General features: G+C 37.8%; 2 protein-coding genes across 9 annotated transcripts in view; one reads left to right on the top strand and one right to left on the bottom strand.

The window, feature by feature from the left end:
- The window catches only part of Lar (tyrosine-protein phosphatase Lar), a 474,823-nt gene that overhangs the window by 166,547 nt on the left and 287,558 nt on the right, over positions 1 to 20,718 (bottom strand). The window lies entirely within an intron of this gene.
- LOC141430236 (uncharacterized) lies at positions 11,444 to 17,261 on the top strand. The gene is made up of 2 exons (XM_074090840.1): positions 11,444 to 12,217; positions 17,188 to 17,261. The coding sequence occupies exons 1-2, from the start codon at positions 11,800 to 11,802 to the stop codon at positions 17,259 to 17,261; spliced, it is 492 nt and encodes a 163-aa protein (XP_073946941.1). The 5' UTR covers positions 11,444 to 11,799.

The following is a 20,718-nucleotide window of genomic DNA, read 5'->3' as shown; positions in this document are numbered from 1 at the left end:
GATGGCAAACGAGCAAATGGGTCTCCTGGTGGTAAGAGATCACCACCAGCGATATTGCGATCGCGAGCGACAGAAACATTAGACAATACGGACTCTGGGCCGAGTGATCGAGTCTGGTGACGGAAATTTGTAGCTACAGCTTGAAATTAATTACGCGACAACACTATCCCACTAATATAATAAATGCGCAAGTTTGTAAGTCTGTTTGTTTGTTTGTTACTTCATCACGTTTAAACCGCTGAACCGATTTAGATGAAATATCGATTATATGATAGTTTGAGTCCCGGGGGGGACATAGGATAGCTTTTATCCCGGAAAATTTCATAGTTCCAGCGTGATAGTGAAAACCGAATCCCACGCAGACGGAGTCGCGGGTAACAGGCTAGTATTTTATATGCTTTTGAAGACCTTCAGGAATCACCATCGTCCTCATATTAGACGTAGGACGTCTACTGTTGGACACAAGCCCATGGGGGAGCCCATAACCTTCATTAGCTTCAGTTGGAAGCGGACTGCATGCACCGTGAACCCGCGGCATTAACCAGGTCATCCCTACGCTGCGCTTTCCTCGTGGTCTCTATTGGAGAACCTTTCTCCAACGGCCATCTGTTCTCCGTTTCCGGAAATATCTATCCATGTCATCTGTTTTTCATCTTTCTATTGTTCTGTTTATTTATAGTTGACTTTCAGAAACTAATTATACTTCCTGTTTTTAGAGCCATTGAAATAAGGTATACTATCTTGATTACTCTTTTTATTTGAAGACTTACTGGTACAAACAAATGAAACCGTAATAATTACTTATAATACTCATCGTTAACTAGTGGTCCCCATTTTGTAACAGTATTAGCTTATTCGAGAATATCTCTGATATTGGTAAAAAATGGCAGTATAGAGATCCTTGATTCCGGACTAAATTAGACCTTAGTATTTATTCTAATAGCGTCCCGAAAGCACCCTGCTATGGGGACTCTGGTAAAAACCAACTAAATACTAATGAAACAAAGTATAATTTTCAAATTATCCCATGGCAACGTCGTATTTCTTAATAAAGATAAAACGTGCCTAAACCCGCGTCCATTCGGTCAAATATGCGGCGCCCAAATGACTGCTGTGGGCGGAATTACTTGTGACTACTCGTAAAGTTAATAAATAATGGGTAAGTAATGCGCATTCATACGGCAGAGGGCGTAGTGATTTAGGACACGCTGATTTTAACATCATCATCATCATCATCATCGTCATCTCTGGTCTACATATACATAAACGTTCCACCTGGGCACAGGCCTTTTCAGAATGAAAGATATTTTAAAATGACAATATAACAAAAAATCAACCTCGAAGTCCTTTCTTAGGTGGTATTTTATTTTGAAATGTAAACGGGACTATTATATCTTCCCAAACATAAATTCTTTTTCCAGACCGATTCATAAATAACGGAGTTTTGAGGTTACAAACAAAATTATATACAACTGAATTGAGACCTCCGACTCAGTCTATTCCTGAACTGTTCACTTCCGACTCAAATCAATTCCTAAACTGTCCACTTCCGACTCTGTATATTCCTAATTTGGCCACTAAAAACGTAGTCCCCCATTTCCTGCTTGGGTCATAATAGTTATAAATATTACTGTAATCGAAAAAGCCCTGAGATTCTGGAATTCACAATTTACAATTTCAGGAATAGAAAAACGAAAGAACGAACTGAATCTGAGGTTTAATGTTTGCATCGCGCACTCCGCAGCGATTGCCTATAAAGACCGATTTTAATTAACCAGGCCACTGGTCTAGTGGTCTGCTGGGAAGGCATAAATGTACAATATTGTTGATCAAATTCGAACCTTACTGGTGTTATTCAAAGTTACCCGTACCCGTAGAATAAAATCATTATCCTGGTATCCTGGTAATGCTGCACATAATTTTATCAGCGCAGAATTAAATAGGTACCTATGTGGTTGTTCCTTTCTTTCGTGTAACAAAGTAGCTTGTCAATAATCCTCTTTATTCTTCTCCCGTGGGAATTTGAGAAAATCCTAAAAATATTTAATAATAACAACGTGCATGATAAATTTAAAGTGTGTAATTATTACCAAAAAAATAAATAATAATAATAATAATAAATTTATTTATTTAGGCATTTTTTTAAACCCATACAATTTACTAATAGAGTAAAAAAATCAAAAAACGTTTATTTTTTAATTGTAACATAACAGGTGTAAAAAATGTGGCCGGCACCCCCTGGTAAGTATGACAATACTTATGTTAGGAGGCTCCAAATCATAGTTATGGAGATAGAGCCCAGAGATTTATAATTTAGTTTTAACGTGGCTTTATCCCTCTCGTTCTAATAGGAGGCTCGTGTCCAGCAGTGGTATTTATATACATATATAGGCTTGGATGATGATTTATATTTATCATCACCTCTTGACGAACAGTCAATGTAGTAGCATATTATTATAATAGCCACAGCTCTATAGTGCCTGCGGCCATTTACGACGACAGTACACCGATTAACGGCCGAAAATAATAAAAAAACATGGCGCCGCGACCCCGCCGTCCACGCGAGACTGTAATGAAGTACGTCCTACGTTCCTCATTCACGGTCCGACGGTTTTCTTTAGAACGGAGCGCCCTGTATTCTTTATGGTACACGTTGATCATAAAAGCAAAATGTTTACGGCGGAAAAGTCTAAATTCACACTGTATAGTGCCTGAAATGTATAGTGAGTGATTAATTGAATTTATTAAACTCGAATACTCCACGGTTATTGTTTTTATGGTAATAACAGGAACTGAAAAATTATCCATTTTTTTCAAACCATAACAAAGAACACAGTTACTTTAACGTTCGCATTTTTAAATTTAATTTCAGAACTGCATCCAATATTCGCTTTCGGGAAATATTGCATCCGAAACTCGAGAATATACAATCGAATTTGATGTCAGAACGAATTTGTTTTATTTCAATTCACTGAATCGTCTCGATTGACGCATGCCCTCCTTTTCTTTTAAGTATATTGGAAAGAGAAATAAAACAGTTTATTTGAGAATTAGTGTTATGCAATGTAGAATTTATTTATGTCACAATTTGGTTGCCTACTTTTTTACACATTCATTGTTTTGTCAAATGAGTAAATACTATTCAGTCAACGTAAGATTAATAATGCAACTCAAAATGCAGCGTAAATATGTTTTAAAACCTATGTAAGTAATCGATTAAATTAACAATTAAAATCATTCTGATAAAATATCAGATAAAATATCTTTACAACGGACGTTTTATTCACAAATGAGTTTAATTAACGAAAGAGCATTTGGTCAAAAACCTTTTATAGAAATAAAATATTTCAGACACGGTTATCTTTTCTTTTTAAATTTACTTCCACGAAAAATAATTAAACATTCATATAGGCGTTAAAAATAAATTGACTTCTTTATTAACTACTAAACAATTAGGAACGACACAGAGCAGTAATTATAGCGTTTGCAAAGGAAGAATAGGATTTTGGGGGCGGCCATTTTGGCAAAGCATAACGGTCGCGTTCGCGATAAAAGCAATTTAAATTAGGACATAAAACATGTCAAGGGATTGTCAACGGAGAATGGAGTGAAAGTCAGAACCAATTTATCTAAGACTTTTGAGGTGCCGTTTTTGAATATGGAATAAATGGAACGCTAAAAGGGATTTTGAACTGAAAAGAATGACGATCGTGAGTTTTCTCTTTGTTTTAAAATTATACGCTGCGCGTTTCACTTTAATGTTTAACGTTCAAATAGAACGTTCCAGTATCTATTACGCAAACGTTTTATTTGCAAGCTGATGCTGTTTGGATAGGTACAAAATTGTATGCAAAATAACTATAATTTGGAAAAGCTGCAGGCTCCGCTCGTGTAGGTAAACCATTTGGCTTAGCAATGAAATCGAAATTCTGGGATTTCGCAAAAACGAGAATTCCCCAAACTGGCATGTAGAATTTCACTAACGTTACTTGAAAAAAAAAAAAAAAAACCGCTCCAAATTTCAGGTTTTTAATCTTAGTAGTTGAGATTTTGGGATTTTATCTCGATCCAGTGGGAATTGCAGGTGTCTATGGGCGGTGGTGATCGCTTAACATCAGGATACCCACTTGCTCGTTTGGCATCCAGTTGAATAAAAAAAAAATTTTAGGATGAAAAAGTAGCCAATGTGATATTCCAGACCTTACAGCTACCTATCTACATACCGAATTTAGTCCAAAATTCCGAGATGCCTTAAAATTCCCGAAATTTAAATCGTGAATTAAACTAGCCTTGCATAATATTGGAACCCTAGTGAAAAAGGGGTTAAGTCTGCAGAAATTACACAGCCATTTTCTATTTTATGTGTAAAGGGGTTTAAGTCGAAATCAGTTGTTCAACTTCTGCAGAATTAACCCCTTTTTCACTAGGACCCCAATAAACCCGTGACCAATATTACCTGTTATAATTTTACGTGCTAAGGTCACATTAGAAGTTTACAAAGCCGTAAACGTCATCTTAAGTTTCTACGCAATTTTCTTTTTTTTTCGAAAGAACCTTCTACAAAGTATTAGAAGACTAAAAAAACCTATGAAATTGCAGTGATTCTCAAGCTGTAGCGTCACCAAGTGTAATAGGGATTCAAATTTAAATATATAAATGGAAGATTAAGGTATGTCCGTAACCGTTGCTAGGTTCTAATAGAAAAGGCTTAAGTAATTTGGGGCTAGTTTAATGGATACCAATTACCTATCCTATGACATGTTTTATTTATTTATTTTATACATCAGTACATCTTATGGACGGCTAAATTAAACAATCTCCATCTAAAAACTCTTTTGTGATAAATGTCATGAGTCATGCAGGACTCCTTTGGTTGGTCAACGGTGAAATGTTTCGAATGCACAACATACAAGAAAAACATTCCTCAAAAACTTATGTCCATCAAAACTTTTTTCAGTATGGCAACTCCAAACAACTGTCAGACGACCGATGCTGGAGGGTGTAAAATTCATTCAAACACTCCGAACGCACCAAAAGCGCTGGCCGTAAAAAACGAAGCGTTTTTAACAAAACATCAAAGGAATTGGTGTCAATTTCAAGCTATCGCGCGCACGGCGCGTGTGAACTCGGCTTTACTGCTTGATGTATGCTTTTATTTCTTTTTACGGTACACGTGCCATGTAAAGCCGCTTTAGGAGGACTTTTTCTACTCTCCAGTTACTTTCAATAACTTCTGCATTTTACCCGCAACCTCGTATGCCAATAATTCGTTCACCACTATCCCGCAGGAACTAAGCTTTATGGGATAAAAATACATATCTATCCCATGTCCTTCTTAAGGTTTCAAACTATCTCCATACCAAATTTTATCTAAATCGGTTCAGCAGTTTAAGCGTGAAGAGGTAACAGATATACTCAGAGAATTACTTTCGCATTTATAATATTAGTAGGGAAAAATTAGGATTTTTGTGACATAGTTTCTAATTATACAGTAAAAAAATCAGGTAATACGAAAAAAAACTCGTATAAAACAAGTGTGACACAATGCTGCGGTAGCCATTAAATAAAGGTAGCTTAAAATTGATTTTCTGTTCGATAATAGCATTGTTTTTGATAAATAAAATAACTAAAAATAATCAAATAATATATAAAAAATACAACAAGTTTTCTTGTACCTTCTCCATTTTAATGTCGTTATACTGGCAACCCACGCGCCCAAGTTTGGGCCCATCTAATGCGTATAAAGGCTACGGTCGCCGCATTGTGCCTTTTCTCGAATATTGGTTTTTCTTTACATTTTTTGTATACGCGTATCTTAAGTGTATTTACATTACTGTTTATTGCTCTAACAAATTGAATTTTGTAGTAAAACACGACGGTGTCAAGGGTTATTTTGAGAGGATCGGAATAATCAGATCCGATGTGTTTTTACAAGAAAGCAAAATCTTTTATTTTAGCGTGAGAGTAAAAACTACCTAATACCTAATTTAAAAACATCGTACTGGCTGTCGGCTTCAACTATTTCAGAATCCCTGGAATTTTATACTTTCCGGGATAAAAAAATACTATGTTAGTCTGTGATAGTGTAGCTTTTTATCTATGAAAGATTTTTTTAATCAGTTTAAAGCTCTACAATACACCTTATGTGCAGACTAACGGAAAAGGTTTATTATTTATTATTTATGTTTCTAATGCTTAATACAAGCTAATATAAATGTTCATCACCAACCACAACATTAAGACTGCTGATGCCTTACCGGCCTTGCAAGAAACGGTAAACTCACCTTATAGAAGCTCACTTACTTACTTACGAAACTATACCACACTATACCAAGCACACTTTGCCAAGCCAGGCCCATTATGTCACCGGTATTTCAGACATTTTCTCGAGCCTTCTATTAAAGTCATGGATCGCAAGAAAATGAGGATAAAAGCTTAAACAATCAATCGGCAATTCCTCAGCTTCCGTAGCTCTTTTAATTACGCCAATAATCAGGAGCTGCCGCTTGAATAACAAGTGCCGATCAAACGTTCATTAGTGCACCTCATTCTTTGGACCTTAGACAAGACGGCAAGTGCTATACTTGGCCATCACTATTGCCTACTTTGGAAACGGATGGAACAACAATTTGAAAAACGAAAGTGTTGCCATGTTCTAACATTTTACGTCAATAGAATGAATTACATAAAAAGTGACGCCCAACAATAGTAGATTGTAGAACGAGAGCATAAAACGGATCACTTCACCCGAGACGTTCATATAGCCACCCGTCCCGGTAAGGCAAGGGTGGATACTTAGACACGTCGAGAGGAAAATGAATTTAATGCTCGAGTTTTACACTCTACTTGAAATGAAATAGCAACAGTGGAAACGATTGTTCACTTACTAGGTACCTTTTATTTTTCATGCATAAATTTTTAGTTTTATTAATTTATTTCGATCGACTTTTAGTTTTATCTAAATAAAAAATTATAAAATAATACATAAAAACTTTTTTGTTTGTGGTTGTTTGTGATTGCCTTGGTCTTAGAAGAAGATTTTACTTTATGCACTAGAGCATAAGAAGAAAAGTGAAAAAACGATTTTTTCACTATTTGCCGCGCTTCAGTCACTAGCGAAAATCTATCCGGCTGTTACGCTTAAAGCGCGAGCCTCATGTGGTAACCATAAAATAAATCAAGTAAAAAAAAAGTACACAGAAAACGTGTAAATCAATTACAACGGTACATTTTCCTACAGCCTCACGGCAACGTAAACAGACGCCACTAAAATTTTCATTACGCATAATTGAATTACTCCAATAATAAGCATTTATGTACTCAGAGTCCCGTTATTAAAGTGACAGCGTATTAATTAAGCATCACAGGATCTTTGAGCCACCATTTTCTGGATTAGGTTTACCTTTAATTTGGCTAAGCGCCGCGCCGGCGGCAGTACCAACAAAATAAAAACGAAACGTACCGTGTTGTCGGGAAATTAAATCCGCCCACGTAACGAAATTAATCCGTTTCGCTAGAGATTTGACTGACACGGTACAATTGTATTATGTAATAGGTTAGTAATGTAAAGGATATGGAATCACGAAATTACGCAAGTCAATTTAATGGGTATTAAATTCTACCGAAAAATATGTGAACAAAATAGTAAATTAATGCTGGATCTGGAATTAGTCAATTGCTGGCTGAGTACGTTTAATAAAATCAAACCAACAATTGCCGTTCCAGCCGAGCCCAATAAAAGGAGCTTTTCTCAAAAATCAGAACAAATAAAAAAATTGTTGCACAATAATATTTTTTAAATTAGCGGTATAAAGTCTGTGCCATCATTTTTAACCCCCGACGCAAAAAGAGGGGTGTTCTAAGTTTGACCGCTATGTATGTCTGTGTGTCTGTCGGTGGCACCGTAGCTCTAGCTTAAACGGGTAAACCGATTTGAATGCAGTTTTTTTGTTTGAAATCAGGTTTTCTTGCGATGATTTTAAGACATATTTTATCAAAATCGGTTTAGCAGTTTTTGAACTTTGAAGTGATAAAATCGGGGGTTTTCCAACTTTTTGTTGGTTAGGTTAGGTTAGATATTCTTTTTTTACATTTTAACTAAACAACAGTGGAATTCGTATGCAACATTGCTGAAAGAAAGAAAGAAAATACATTTATTCACAACACAAGACACACCAATAGTATTAAGTATAATATACAACACGAAGGAAAGTATGTGTCATTGCGGTTGTGAATCGGACACTGGCTCAGCATAATGCTGAAGCGTACGTACTCGTTGCTTAGCATGGCGTGCTGGGAGAGTACCTACCTACCTATCGTTCCAGCAATATTTCTTCCTTTTCATTTTTAAATTGACTATCAACAATGCACTACGCTTGCTAAGATGTAGTTAACAAAACGACTTTTACGAACAATTTTCCTCAAATAATGAAAGCTTAAAGTGTCGTACTGGCTGGATGGATTTAAAACGCATGAACGAATTAAAATTTAAAAAAATATTCACGTTCTATGCAGTCATTTGTTTTTATTTTTATCCAGTTCTGATTGTTTACTCATCTAGAAAAACTGCCAGTGTGAACTACACGAATTTCAAATAAATATTTTCAGTGTTGTCAATCGAAATAAAAAGTATAACTTTTTTGCAACTAGGAATTTGCACCGTTAATCAACTGGCAACCCCGGTGAACAGAGTAATACCTATGGTAATACAGTATTATCTATTTGAAATATTGCCGAAGTAAGTGTGCTGTGTGGCTTCGGGTTCACCAGAGCCCCATTTGTTAGTGATGGTAGATAGCCGACAACATTTTTAAAAGGTATCCTGAAATTCAGGTTCAATGCACCAAATTCCTAATAGGTACCAATAGGTACATAGGTAAGAGGAGTTAGAATACAGGCAAACGTCACCGGTGAATAAAAATGCTGCCTATTATTAAAAAAAAAACAACGTTGTCGTGCGTATTTGTAAAAAAGACGATAGATGTCACACGTCATATTTTATTTTGACTAAACGTCATGGATAACCCAATCACATTCAGAGAAAATTTTAAATGAAGCTGAAGTTAACAAAAAAGAACATAATTGTAATTTTACTTTAAAAGGTTCCCAATAGGCATGGACATTTTTTAACCAAGCAAGGCATTCATAATTTCATTTGTCGCTTAGAACGCGTTGGGTACCGTCAGCCAAATATAATGGTCTACCACCCTAAAGTTGATAATCGTTTGCATGTCATAAAACAATAATGCCAATAGACGTGTCTATCAACTTGAAATTTCGACTTTAGCGACATATTCATTTGATAGGAACTTGTTTAAAAATTGATAGACCACTTATTTGGCTGATGGTACGCAAAAAGCGCTAGGTCTCAAAACCGAGACAGAATAATCTTCGCTCCAATCCCGTTCCCCAATCCCGACATTTATTCCGAATCGTTTAAAAGTATCAAAGAAACGTCACCAAGATATTCGGCTGTTTGCTTCTCGAAGTACGCACTGATACCGTTCGGAATCGGATTAGATTCGCGAAAGAAAACGCGGGATTAACTAAATGGGTACATCTCGGGATCCTCCCGTTCTATTTAAATTCACTCTAAGTCGAGGCCCGTAATTGAAATGGAATTCCGCCATGTCCCGACATAAGGGAGCGGTTAATGCGTGTCGCGACGGATTTTTAAGGCAGCGATGAAAAAAGACGCTATTGCGCGCGTCGATGTGTGAGTACACATACCTACAACGCGTTCGGTGCGTTTACGATTCGTCTTTTGTACTGTCTATTTCATAAGCTTTTATTTACTATTAGTTTCACCTGTTCGGGGTATTTGTGTCTTCCGGTCGAAACAAATCTTGTGAATCGAATTTGACCCAGTCCTAGTACTGGTCATATTGACTTGAAATTTGATATTCAAACGGAAGTTCGATGGCTGTACAGTTAACAAAAAGTACAGTCAGCAAAAAACCTTTATTTAATAAGCGAAAACTTATAGATTGATTGATTTACAAAAGATATCGATGTTCTTTTACAAAATATTATGAAATTGTACGACAAACGAACGCAAAGGCCAACTTATCCCATAAAGGGAGTAATTCTAATAACGATTTTGTATTGTATTGTATAACTCTTTATTGTACATAAAACATATGAAAATAACAACAAAACAAGTACAATTATACATTTACAATTATTGCTGCCACGAGAGTTAAAGTAAATATAATTACACACAACTACGAGTACAACATTTCGTGTAATGACAGCAGGATTTTAACTTTTATTCATTAATTTAATTCATTCTGCTTTTGTGTAATCAGTTCTTTTTGTAGCAGTGTGCGTAATCATTCATTTCAACTCTCGTGGCACTACCTATACTAAGCAGATACTTTCTATCAAAACTTCATAATAAAAACAAGAAGTGTAGGTATTTCTGCTCGAAGCTTTCTCAAAAATGACTTTCCTCGAATACTAACTAAACCCTTCATTATTCCAAGTGTAACAAATTTAAATTAAATAATGGTAAGCCGCGATCTCGGAGTTGACTAATTTTCGTTCAAAAGGGTGGGATGAAAGGGGAGGAGGGAGAACAAAAGTTTAAAAACTAAAGACATTGAGTTTGCGAATGTCTAGAGGTTGGATGTCTGCAAAGTAAAGTGCCTACCCGCAAAAGTAAATAGCGGTTAAGAATTTATACTTTATACTTTTCCTGGTGGCCTAGTAGTTTGACCTATGGCCTCTCAAGGAGAGGATCGTGGGTTTAAACCCAGGCTCGCACCTCTGAGGTTTTCGAAATGCATGCGCAAAATTACATTTAACCGCGAGCATTACGGTGAAGGAATATATTATGAAGAAACCTGCTGAAATAACCTAACCAACAAAAAATTGGAAAGCCCCCGACTACGTCACTTCAAAGTTCAATATCTTGAAAACGGCTAAACCGATTTTCATGAAACATGTCTAAGAACCATCGCTAGAAAACCTGCTTTCAAATAAAAGAAACCACATTCAAATCGGTCCACCCGTTTAAGAGCTACGGTGCTACAGACAGACACACATAGCGGTCAAACTTACAACACCCCTCTTTTTGCGTCGGGGGTTAAAAATTAAGTGGTGTGTGTGAAATTCCCAATCTGCACTTGGCCCACGTAGGAGTTGCGGCCCAAGCCTTTTCATTCTATCCCATGATGACCTTGGAAAGCTAAGACATGGCTTTTTGTATACCTTAAAGGTCACACAGTTATTTATGAGCATAGTTTCATCATCATCATATTAGCCGTAGGACGTCCACTGTCGGACATAGACCTCCCCCATAGACCTCCAGTTGCTTCGGTTGGAAGCGGCCTGCATCCGCCGTGAACCAGCGACTTTAACCAGCGGGGCTACTACGAAATTCGGAAATCGAAGTTCGTGTCGTTCCGTCCCTCTGACGCTTATACTTGTAGCGACATAGGTATCTAGCTATAGGTACACGGAGTTACGTGATACCTAAGGTAGAGGGACCAGGTCGCGCCAGTTGTCCTTTGCCGGTCACACGCGTAACACTCGTGCACTTTGTAATACAATAAATATATGGAGGTTAACCTTGGTTTCCATTCACCGCCCTTAAAGACAGTACCTCTAAAGTGGTGACCCCTGTGAATTGAACTTTTGTTGAGTGGCCCCAGTGAACAATATATTTTTTTGCGTGGTGAAAGTGCATCAGTCGGCAAGGGCAACTCCTTTCTCTAGTGGCGTCGCGGAGAAAGAATTTTAAGGGCGCGACGGCTAGCGACCGCGGAGTGTGTACCATCGGGGTATAAAGAAGTTACGATGGAGGGTGATAACGTCCCGCGAACAACAGCCGGTGGATCAACAGAGATGGCGGCGGTATCTCTGGGCACTAGGATACCCGAATTTTGGACAGATCAGCCGAAATTATGGTTTGTGCAGTTGGAGGCAGTGCTAGCGCCACAGAAATTGGGCGATGAGCAAAATTTCAACATCGTCGTGACCAAATTGAGCAAGATCACTATCCAAGCGGTCAGCGACATTTTGTTAAAACCGCCCAGTACGGGAAAATACGCGGCGCTGAAACAGCGCCTCATAGCAACCTTTGAGGAGAGCACAGACCAGCAACTAAAGAGGCTGCTGACGGAAATGGAGTTGGGCGAACAGAAGCCAACCCAGCTAATGAGGCGGATGCTGGATCTATCTGGCGGAGCTTTCCCGGACTCAACCATTCCATTAAGTACGAGAGTGACAGGGACGATACGATACGAGCTCCGATTTTCGAATTTGGGAGTAGGCCCTCAGGTGATCCGTCCATCTCGTTGGTCCTTCCTACGCTGCGCTTGCCGAACCGCGGCCTCCGTTCGAGAAATTCTAGCAAGAGTTTATTTCACACAAATTCGGTCATATCCTTTTGAACGTTTAATATTGTCCAATAAGCGAGTTGCGTCAGAATAGCTGTTTAATTCATATTGGATTACGTAATTAATTCTGTGTAATCGTCGGACCAACTAATTAATAACCCATTCAATACGCAGATTAAAATTTAATACTTTGCGTTGTTTACTCGCAAGTTTCTTCTGTGGCAATTATTTCAGACATCAGGGAAATGAAATGGTGTAAAATTAATTAAAACTAAAAGCGTTTAAATTTAATCAAAGAACAGTATACACTCATCAAAAGTCTCTAGGGATATTTTGTATTTGTAAACAGTTTTGAATATTTCGATATAGGCATGTTACTACTGAGTCAAAACATCATTTGTCTAGATATAATGAGTATCTCAAGACTTTTTTTGATGTGTGTATTTATGCGAACTGCTATGAAATGGAATTAGCTTCCATCATCTGTATTGCCAGATATATACAAGCTAGGGCTCTTCAAAGCTAGAGTGAGGCTATTACTGAACTAGTGTGATACACCTTTGGCCTCATCTGCACTTTTCATAATCCCGATATTATCATCATTCGTTCATAATCGTCATCATTAATTCATTCAATATTCATTCACTTATTCATACATCATCATCATTCATCGGTCATTTCGTTACCGTGATACGTATTTTGTATTATGTTTTAGTTTTATTTTGTTTTTTTTTTCGGGTAATTGTCACGAATAAATGTTTCCTTCATCTTTCTTCTTCTTCGATATACCATTTTTGAGTCATTGCCAAAACACTGTGCTTGTCAACAAAAGGACGTAAGTGCTATAGACGTACATGCCATGGGCTCGTTTTCTAGTAAATATTGTCACGTCGTATTTTTGTAAGACGTATAAGACGTCCACTGCGGCAGAAGCATCCTCCTTCTCATCCTCCTTAGAACGCCACCATGAATGACAACTCGCCACTTGCATCCACCGGCTCTTCGACGAATTTCCGTATTCCGGAATCTATCGCGCAAAGAAACTGCAAGCATAGCTCTTTCCATAGCTGGTTGCGTAGCTCTGAGCGTCTCCAAGAGGCCAAACATCAAGGACCACGTCTCAAAGTCATGTCACAAGAAAACAGATGTATCTATTAAATTTCAAGCTCAATTTGCGCATAAAAGAAAAAAAAGAAAGAAGACATATTCACATTCACAAAGACACACAAATACAACAAAAAAAAACAATAAACAGCAAACACAAATAAAACAAAAAAGAAATACAAAAATAAAAATACACGATTTCACGACACATGCCGCTTTTTTTTTCATACCACAATATCTCAATCACGCAGCCATCTAGTCATTATCACATCACGTTAACAACCCGACAAGGCAATCATGCGAGTAGCAATCAACATGGACAGCTAGAAGCGACACGGAAGGGGCGGGCACGGATAGAATTGACTTTAAGATGTTAGCCTGATTAATATGCTGTGGGTTTGACCAAGATACGATTGCTTTGGTAGAGAGTAAATAGGCTTCGGATGTTTTCGAGCGCAAATTATGCCCCGACATTTCGACTGTAATCAGGACTTAGAGGTCCGGGGACCTTGGGTGATAAAAGAGTAGAAGCCTGATGCCAATTCCACTGTTCCACTAAGTAATATTTTAAATGCGAAAGTTTTTTTTTGTTTGTTAATTTTTCACGTCAAAACCGAAGAATCGAATTAAGTATACAGATAGTTTGAGTCCCGGGGCTTTCCCCGGCGGCTTCTTCCTTATGTACGCAAGGACCCTGTGGTGTGGTGGTGAGGTTGTCCTTATGTACATAAGGATAGTTTTTATCCCAGAAAATTGCATAGTTCTCGCGGGATAGCGATAAACGAATTCTGCGCAGACGGAGTCGCAGGTAACAGTTAGTAAAGAGATAAAGTAAAAGAAGTTGTTCAATTTAAGCTATAACAAGCAATTATGAATGTTAAAAAATCTAGCACCAGTTCGGAGAAATGTATGTTGGAAGAATCCGGCAAGAAACTACGACCCAACCAACAACAAAAGCAACGAATGGTAGCAGGGGAGCATAAAAAGGTTGGTTCATTTACAAGTAACGCAACTTACACATAATACTCACAACGCTTAAGCCTAATTATCATGAGTTCCGGCCCCAGCACACAGGGTTAATAATTAAGTTATAAATCTCTCAGAGAGCATAGCACCAATTAGTGGACCGCCCATTCATGTTTACAGTTTTCTTTTACAAAAGTTGCCCACCATTAGCCAACTCTTTATCATCATTAGGATTCATCGCTTAATCTGAAAAACCTTTTACCTGCCCGCGTCAAACTGTAAAGAGAATAATAAATAAAATGTTACGGCCTTTGACGGGGTCCGACCGTTGCCTTGGTTACCGGGATAATGTAACGCGGTACCTATTAGACATGTTTCATTTCATTAGCTTTTGAACTTGTTTTTGGGTCATCAAAGCTAATGTCTAATGATGTTGAAAATCTAGGAAAGGGTTATTATCAATTATGAATCGTCATCTCTGTTCTGAGCTGTAGTATCTACCTAAGCGAGCCCAGTGCAGGCTGAGAACTTTACACACATAATTATATTGCTTCTCTGATCTATGCAGGTTCGCTCAAAATGTTACCCATCACTGAAAAGCTAAAGATATAATTTTAAATATAGTTTGGCGCATAGATTCCGAAAATTTCAAAGGTCCGTTCCGAGCTGAACTCACGATCCCTTGCTCGAAAGGTCATAGGTTTTTAGAGGTTTACCTCTATGCTACACAATAGGCTTTGATATTAAATATATTTTTGCGTGGTAAACTATACAAAATAACAAACTGGACATTGGACACCAAGGGGTTAGATGGAATAATCACTAGTGTGCTTTTTTCGGATGGCATGATGTTCTTAGCCTCTAAGGGCTTTTACAAATTACCAGAGAGACAGAGAGAGAGCGAGCTATCCGACGGGTTCCCATCAAGAGCTTTTGCCTTAGTTTGCTTGTATCTCGTTTCTTACTTTGACGAGTATTTACTCGTCACCCGAGTACGAGTATTGTAAACGGATGCAGGCGCTGGATTTATTGAGGGCAAAAGAAATAGGTCGAGATAGTGATGTGCGTAGGGTGTAGACATATGTAAGTACACACATGTCGGCTATTAAAGGGCAACTGAAGACAAGGCAGCAAGGTCATACACGTAAACATAAGCCTGCGCACACACGTTTGTTTTATGAACAGAGAGAAGCGAGCAGATAGGTAAATACCTTCTTAAAATCTACAAGTATAAACAAAAAATAAACTGAACGGCCTCCGTATCTCGCTTATAGCTTGATTTTGCATCTTTATTCAGCCAAAAAGAATCACTCCTCCCAAATCGTAATTAAATACCTCCATTTACTCCTTCCAAAGGTAACCGAATCCTCACATACCTACGTAACCCAAAGCAAAAAGCCCACCCGTATTCTAAGATTTCCCCTTAATTAGAATAAAATAAGACCCCCGATAACATTCGTTAGTAAAGTATTAACTTAATTAATTAAGGATCTTGGTATTGTAAAATTCCTGTTTTGCCCCGAGGGGGTTACGTTGGCTTTGGGTTCAGCTCTAGGTCTGGCTAACGAGTGTAGGGACTCCCTTAGGGTAGTTTCGGTGATTACGCTACTGACACTAATAGAGGTTCCTTGGATGTGTATTCCGTCACGCTTTGTGACCTTTAGATAACGATTTTGTTGGGTTCGTGGATGAATGAAGGCTTGAGAATAAAAAAAATTAGCAGCTGTCAAAGTCAAATTATTTCTACTCAATGAATTCGCCGCTAGAGGCGCTAGTGCGGCGAGAGGTCTCCGAAATGTCAAATTTCACTGTTTTTGCTCGAGCTACGCGAGTTTATGTATAATTAGAATAATTTTGTGAATATTTTGCAATACCTGAAATTAATTATGGCAAATAAGCGGTACGGGACAATGAATGTCTGTGTTTTGGGACGGTTTTGTCTTTCGGAAACCTTTGTTCTAAAAAATTTTTATGGTACGGTTTTAAGGTATCAATAAGATTTAAATGTAAATTTTGCTTTAACGCCCGCAATAACAAACTGACCACTATACTTCAGGCAGGACCTTTGTCTACAGTGGCGCCAACTGGTGAGCGCGAAAACGGTAGCCCTCATTAAGGCGTTCGCGCTTCATTCGCCTTACGTCTCGTATTTTGTTTTATATATTTTTTTACCATACAACGGGAAACCCAACAAGGCACTGGCAAAATTGTCCACCGATGGAAAGAGTCATCCATAAAAAAAAATACTATGACAAGCACATAATGAATGTCAAAAAATCTACCACCCGTTCGGAAAAGCCTCTGTTGAGAGGAACCCGGAAGAAACTCAACATGTGATGGATGATAAAGTGATTGTGAAGTATATCTAGACACATTCTATATAAGTATGTTTATCTGTTGCCTAGTATCCATAGTACAAGCTTTGCTTACTTTGGGACTAGATCAATTATTATTGGTGTCGAGTGTCCCATGATATTTATTTATTTTATTTATTTATTTATTAAGTAAAAATAATGAGTGTGATGTCAAAATACTATCTTCATGTCTAAAACGTATTTAACACATTAAAGTTTTCATAGATCAGTAACACAGCAAATACAATCAGCTTTTATCATAGTCGGTACTTTATCTCAATATCTATTTTTATTTAGACCACCAACCTAAAGGCGTCACTAATAATTAAAATGAGCTGAGTGACCAAGCACTTGAAGCAAACACTTTTTTTAAACAGCCAGCTTTCTCATATGCTCTTTAGCTCAAGACAATGTTGTTTCAGTGTCACCTCCGAACTCTAGAGAGCAACGCTCAATATTCACGAGGCGTGGCAACAAAGAACTCGATACGGGCTAAAGTAAAACCAACCTTACTCACTCTGACAAACAAACTTTTATAAAATGAAGCTATGCTTTAAATTGTAAAGACGAATATAGCATTTGAATTTAGAACACACCTTCGCTCAGCATTTTAAAATGGGACACTGGTGTCGCGAACTGATCAGATCACTGAATCGATTACTTTATTTATAAGTTACGGTTGAAAATCTACGGTGACCAAGTGAAAATGAACAAATCTTGAAAAAAAAAGTAAAAAAAAACTTTAACAACATGTTCAGCGCCAAAGGCGTGACTACGGTTTGTTTCAAAATTTCCGATAGAAACTTTTACATGGGCGTTCAGTCAAATTAATCCAACCAGCTGCTGAAATATCCCGGAGTTATTCCAAAGCAACTTCTATATCAACAAACAAAGACAATTCCTTCTAAAAGTATTCCAATACATGTAACGTCGCGAAAAACAATATTAAACACACTCATATTATTATCTTAAGTATCCACGCATCATAAATAAATGTTCATAAATTGATAGAATGTCTAAGCATTGCATGCGAGACGGTAGATCTGAACACGATAGAAGGTATAGCTTTTAGATTACTATTGAAAATGTTTGCACAGATGTGTTTGCGTCGTCTTTCCCCTTTTGTTTGAGCACTTTCGTAATATACGTATGATGTACTAAGCCCGGTGGAACGTGATCGAAAAACTTGTTGGAAGTTAGCCATTTTCGGATATAACGGTAGACGACGGTAATGGTCGATCTAATAATTACTAATAAGTACAGAGATTTGGTGACAAAAAATCACCAACATATTACTGAATCAAGTTTGTCGAGGTGCTATGGAAAAGAGAAGAGTTGAAAGAAGGTAGCGGTAAGCACGATGCATTTTAATTTAGCACTCAGTACTCCACAGAAAAATGGGCTAATTGAACTAACAAATGCAGCCATTAAAGTGTTAAATATTGCTTTGTGGTATTTCGTACAATGGGTACAATAGGGCTCCTTAAAGTCGAGTATTGTGATAAGGTCACGAAGCTTTAAAGGTTTGATTGATTCAGGCGTTACGAGTACATTGCGGAGGTCCTTATCAATTAACTACGATCTTATACGTGCCCATCAAATATCTTTTGAGTGATATTTAAACTGAAATTAAAGTAGATGAAACTAACAACTACAAAATAATGCCGAACAGTTGAACGGATGGACAGTATTCAAACCACACAGCTGCAACAACTTCACGATAACATTTTCAGCAATACCGGGAATTAAGAGAGGAAGTTTGACTCAGCAAGCCATTCTAAAACGTAGCGACAGGCGCGAAGCCAAGTCCCATTCAAATCCTCGGATCCAAAATAAGGTTAAAGCCACGTAGAGTCACGAATAAACACGTCTATGTACACTCCCATTCCTAACCGAGACGGAAGGAAATACATCGAAATATCGATGTTCATACGTTCTGCTACCGACTGTGATATGAATTATTAATAGCCCGCACATCACTAGATAGGACTCATAGGACTTATATTTGATAAAATATAAGCTCGGCTCAAGAGTTCAATTATTAAATTCGATGGAGACCGCTCCAAATTAAAGCATCACTTTGGATGCCATTATTGAACTCACTAACGAATATCAGATAGTTTCCGTCTAGATACGGTATTAGAAGCCTCATAACTGTTGAAAATAATATACGTATATAACTGAAATACAGGTTGCAGCCACACAACAAATAACGCAAACGCCTACAAAATGGATTAATTATTCAGATTTGGTTAATGACCACCACGCACCCGATATTGCAGTTAAAATGATGAGGCATCTCGCTTGGAATCAATTATCGATGTTTGCGAATTATTTAAACCATAACTCAGCCAGTGCACACAAATAACTTCAGTCTCCATTAATTAAATTAATTACCTGATGTATCACTATTTCTATTAGCATCTGTTTAACCGCATTGTGAAACGTTGAACTGTTTGTTTAGTCTATAGCGTAAGCGCTTGTGGGAGAGTAGTGTTCTAGAGATCGCGCTGAAGATCTAAGCTAAGCAAATGTTCCGGTAGCTAGCGTATCGCTTCTTCCCTCACGTATCACTTTTATTCCCGTAAACGCAGTAAAACCTTCAATCTGACGTTCAGGTAAAACACATGCGGCTTATTTGTTGAATAAATTATTTCATTTGATTTACGACTCGCGTCACGGGCCGACGCGGGCGCCTAAATAAAGAGCGGTATATTGTTCACGCATGTGAATACGGGCGGCATGCGAAAAGTAGTATCCAAAGTTATTTATTCAAGAGATCATAAATCAAATCGGCACGTGCAGACGGCACAGAGGCTGGATCGCAAGTGATGGCAGCCGCGCAACACAAAAATGGAGTATAAAAACAAACTTACTTTTTATACTATTTACCCACACGCCTACATATTACGTTTTCCCGGGGTGCAAAGTTATGGAAAAGAAAGAGGACGCTCGCATGAGATATAAACAACGGATGATATATTATGGCAACATAAGCAGAGAATTTTCCGCGTTATTTATCGGAATGAGGCCTCGTATTGGGCTCGCAGCTAGCAGGAATCCGTCGGCTCGGTCCCCGAAGGGTGCCTTGTATCAATAACAGAAGCAAACGATGTAAAAGTTGGACGTTGGTCAGTTGAAACTTTGGTATGGCCGGGATTTGCGCAGTTTGTCAATAAAAGTTTCAAAGTAATTTTACCTTGGGACTATCCTATCTTTATATAAACTTATGCGAGTCGACTTTTATTGCTTCCACATATAAAAGTAACGGAACAAATTTCATTTGGTACGCGAAATGAAAAATAAGATAAACACGAGTGAAATTGGGAACGGGGTAGATCGTGTAGGTATCGATTATCGAATTGCGCCCTGAAAGTTCGGCAAGTAACGATAACAAATCGAGTAAATCCACTATGGAACTGCTGGTATCGCTTGAAAAATATGCTGCGGGTTAAGCTTGAACTCAGCAACAAAGTAAATGGGGAATTTAGCGCGGGCACCGCGGGATTAGCGGATGGGAAGTTTCCCGGGCCCGGCAGAAGTTTTCATCTCTTGTTGATGTTGAAAAATAAAAAAAATACGGGAACTAGAGTCGGACCCGGGTAAGCGATGGCGGGATTACTGCCGCAATGAATAATCGAGGCGTGCTACTATTAACACGAATACTTTTGTCCCGGACAAAAAGGTTTGGGTTTGTCGTAATGTATTACCGCCTGTCCATTTGTGAGGTGTTGTTTTAACCGTAAATATTATCATTGCACATTTTTGAAAACGTGTGATTAATATGATTTGGAAAAAAAAAAAAGCTTTTTTGCTGGCCATATTTTTTGTTGGCTACAAATTTGCGATGTCATTCAGAGAAAATATTCATATACCAAATTTCAAGTAAATTCAATCTTACCAACTTAAGTTACAAATTTCGGGGGATTTTTGTCATTTCAAAGTTCAATATC

This window comes from Choristoneura fumiferana, chromosome 8, assembly GCF_025370935.1.
Source record: "Choristoneura fumiferana chromosome 8, NRCan_CFum_1, whole genome shotgun sequence".
Taxonomy (NCBI): Eukaryota; Metazoa; Arthropoda; class Insecta; order Lepidoptera; family Tortricidae; genus Choristoneura; species Choristoneura fumiferana.
The sequence above is the reverse complement of the archived record's forward strand: the minus strand, read 5'-3'. Positions and strand labels throughout refer to the sequence as shown.

Bases quoted from the DNA above. Each gene is read 5' to 3' on its own strand.
- LOC141430236 (XM_074090840.1), top strand. From the start codon at position 11,800: ATGGAGGGTGATAACGTCCCGCGAACAACAGCCGGTGGATCAACAGAG. The intron at 12,218-17,187 runs GTACGAGAGTGA...ATGTTGTTTCAG, and splicing joins GGACTCAACCATTCCATTAA to TGTCACCTCCGAACTCTAGA.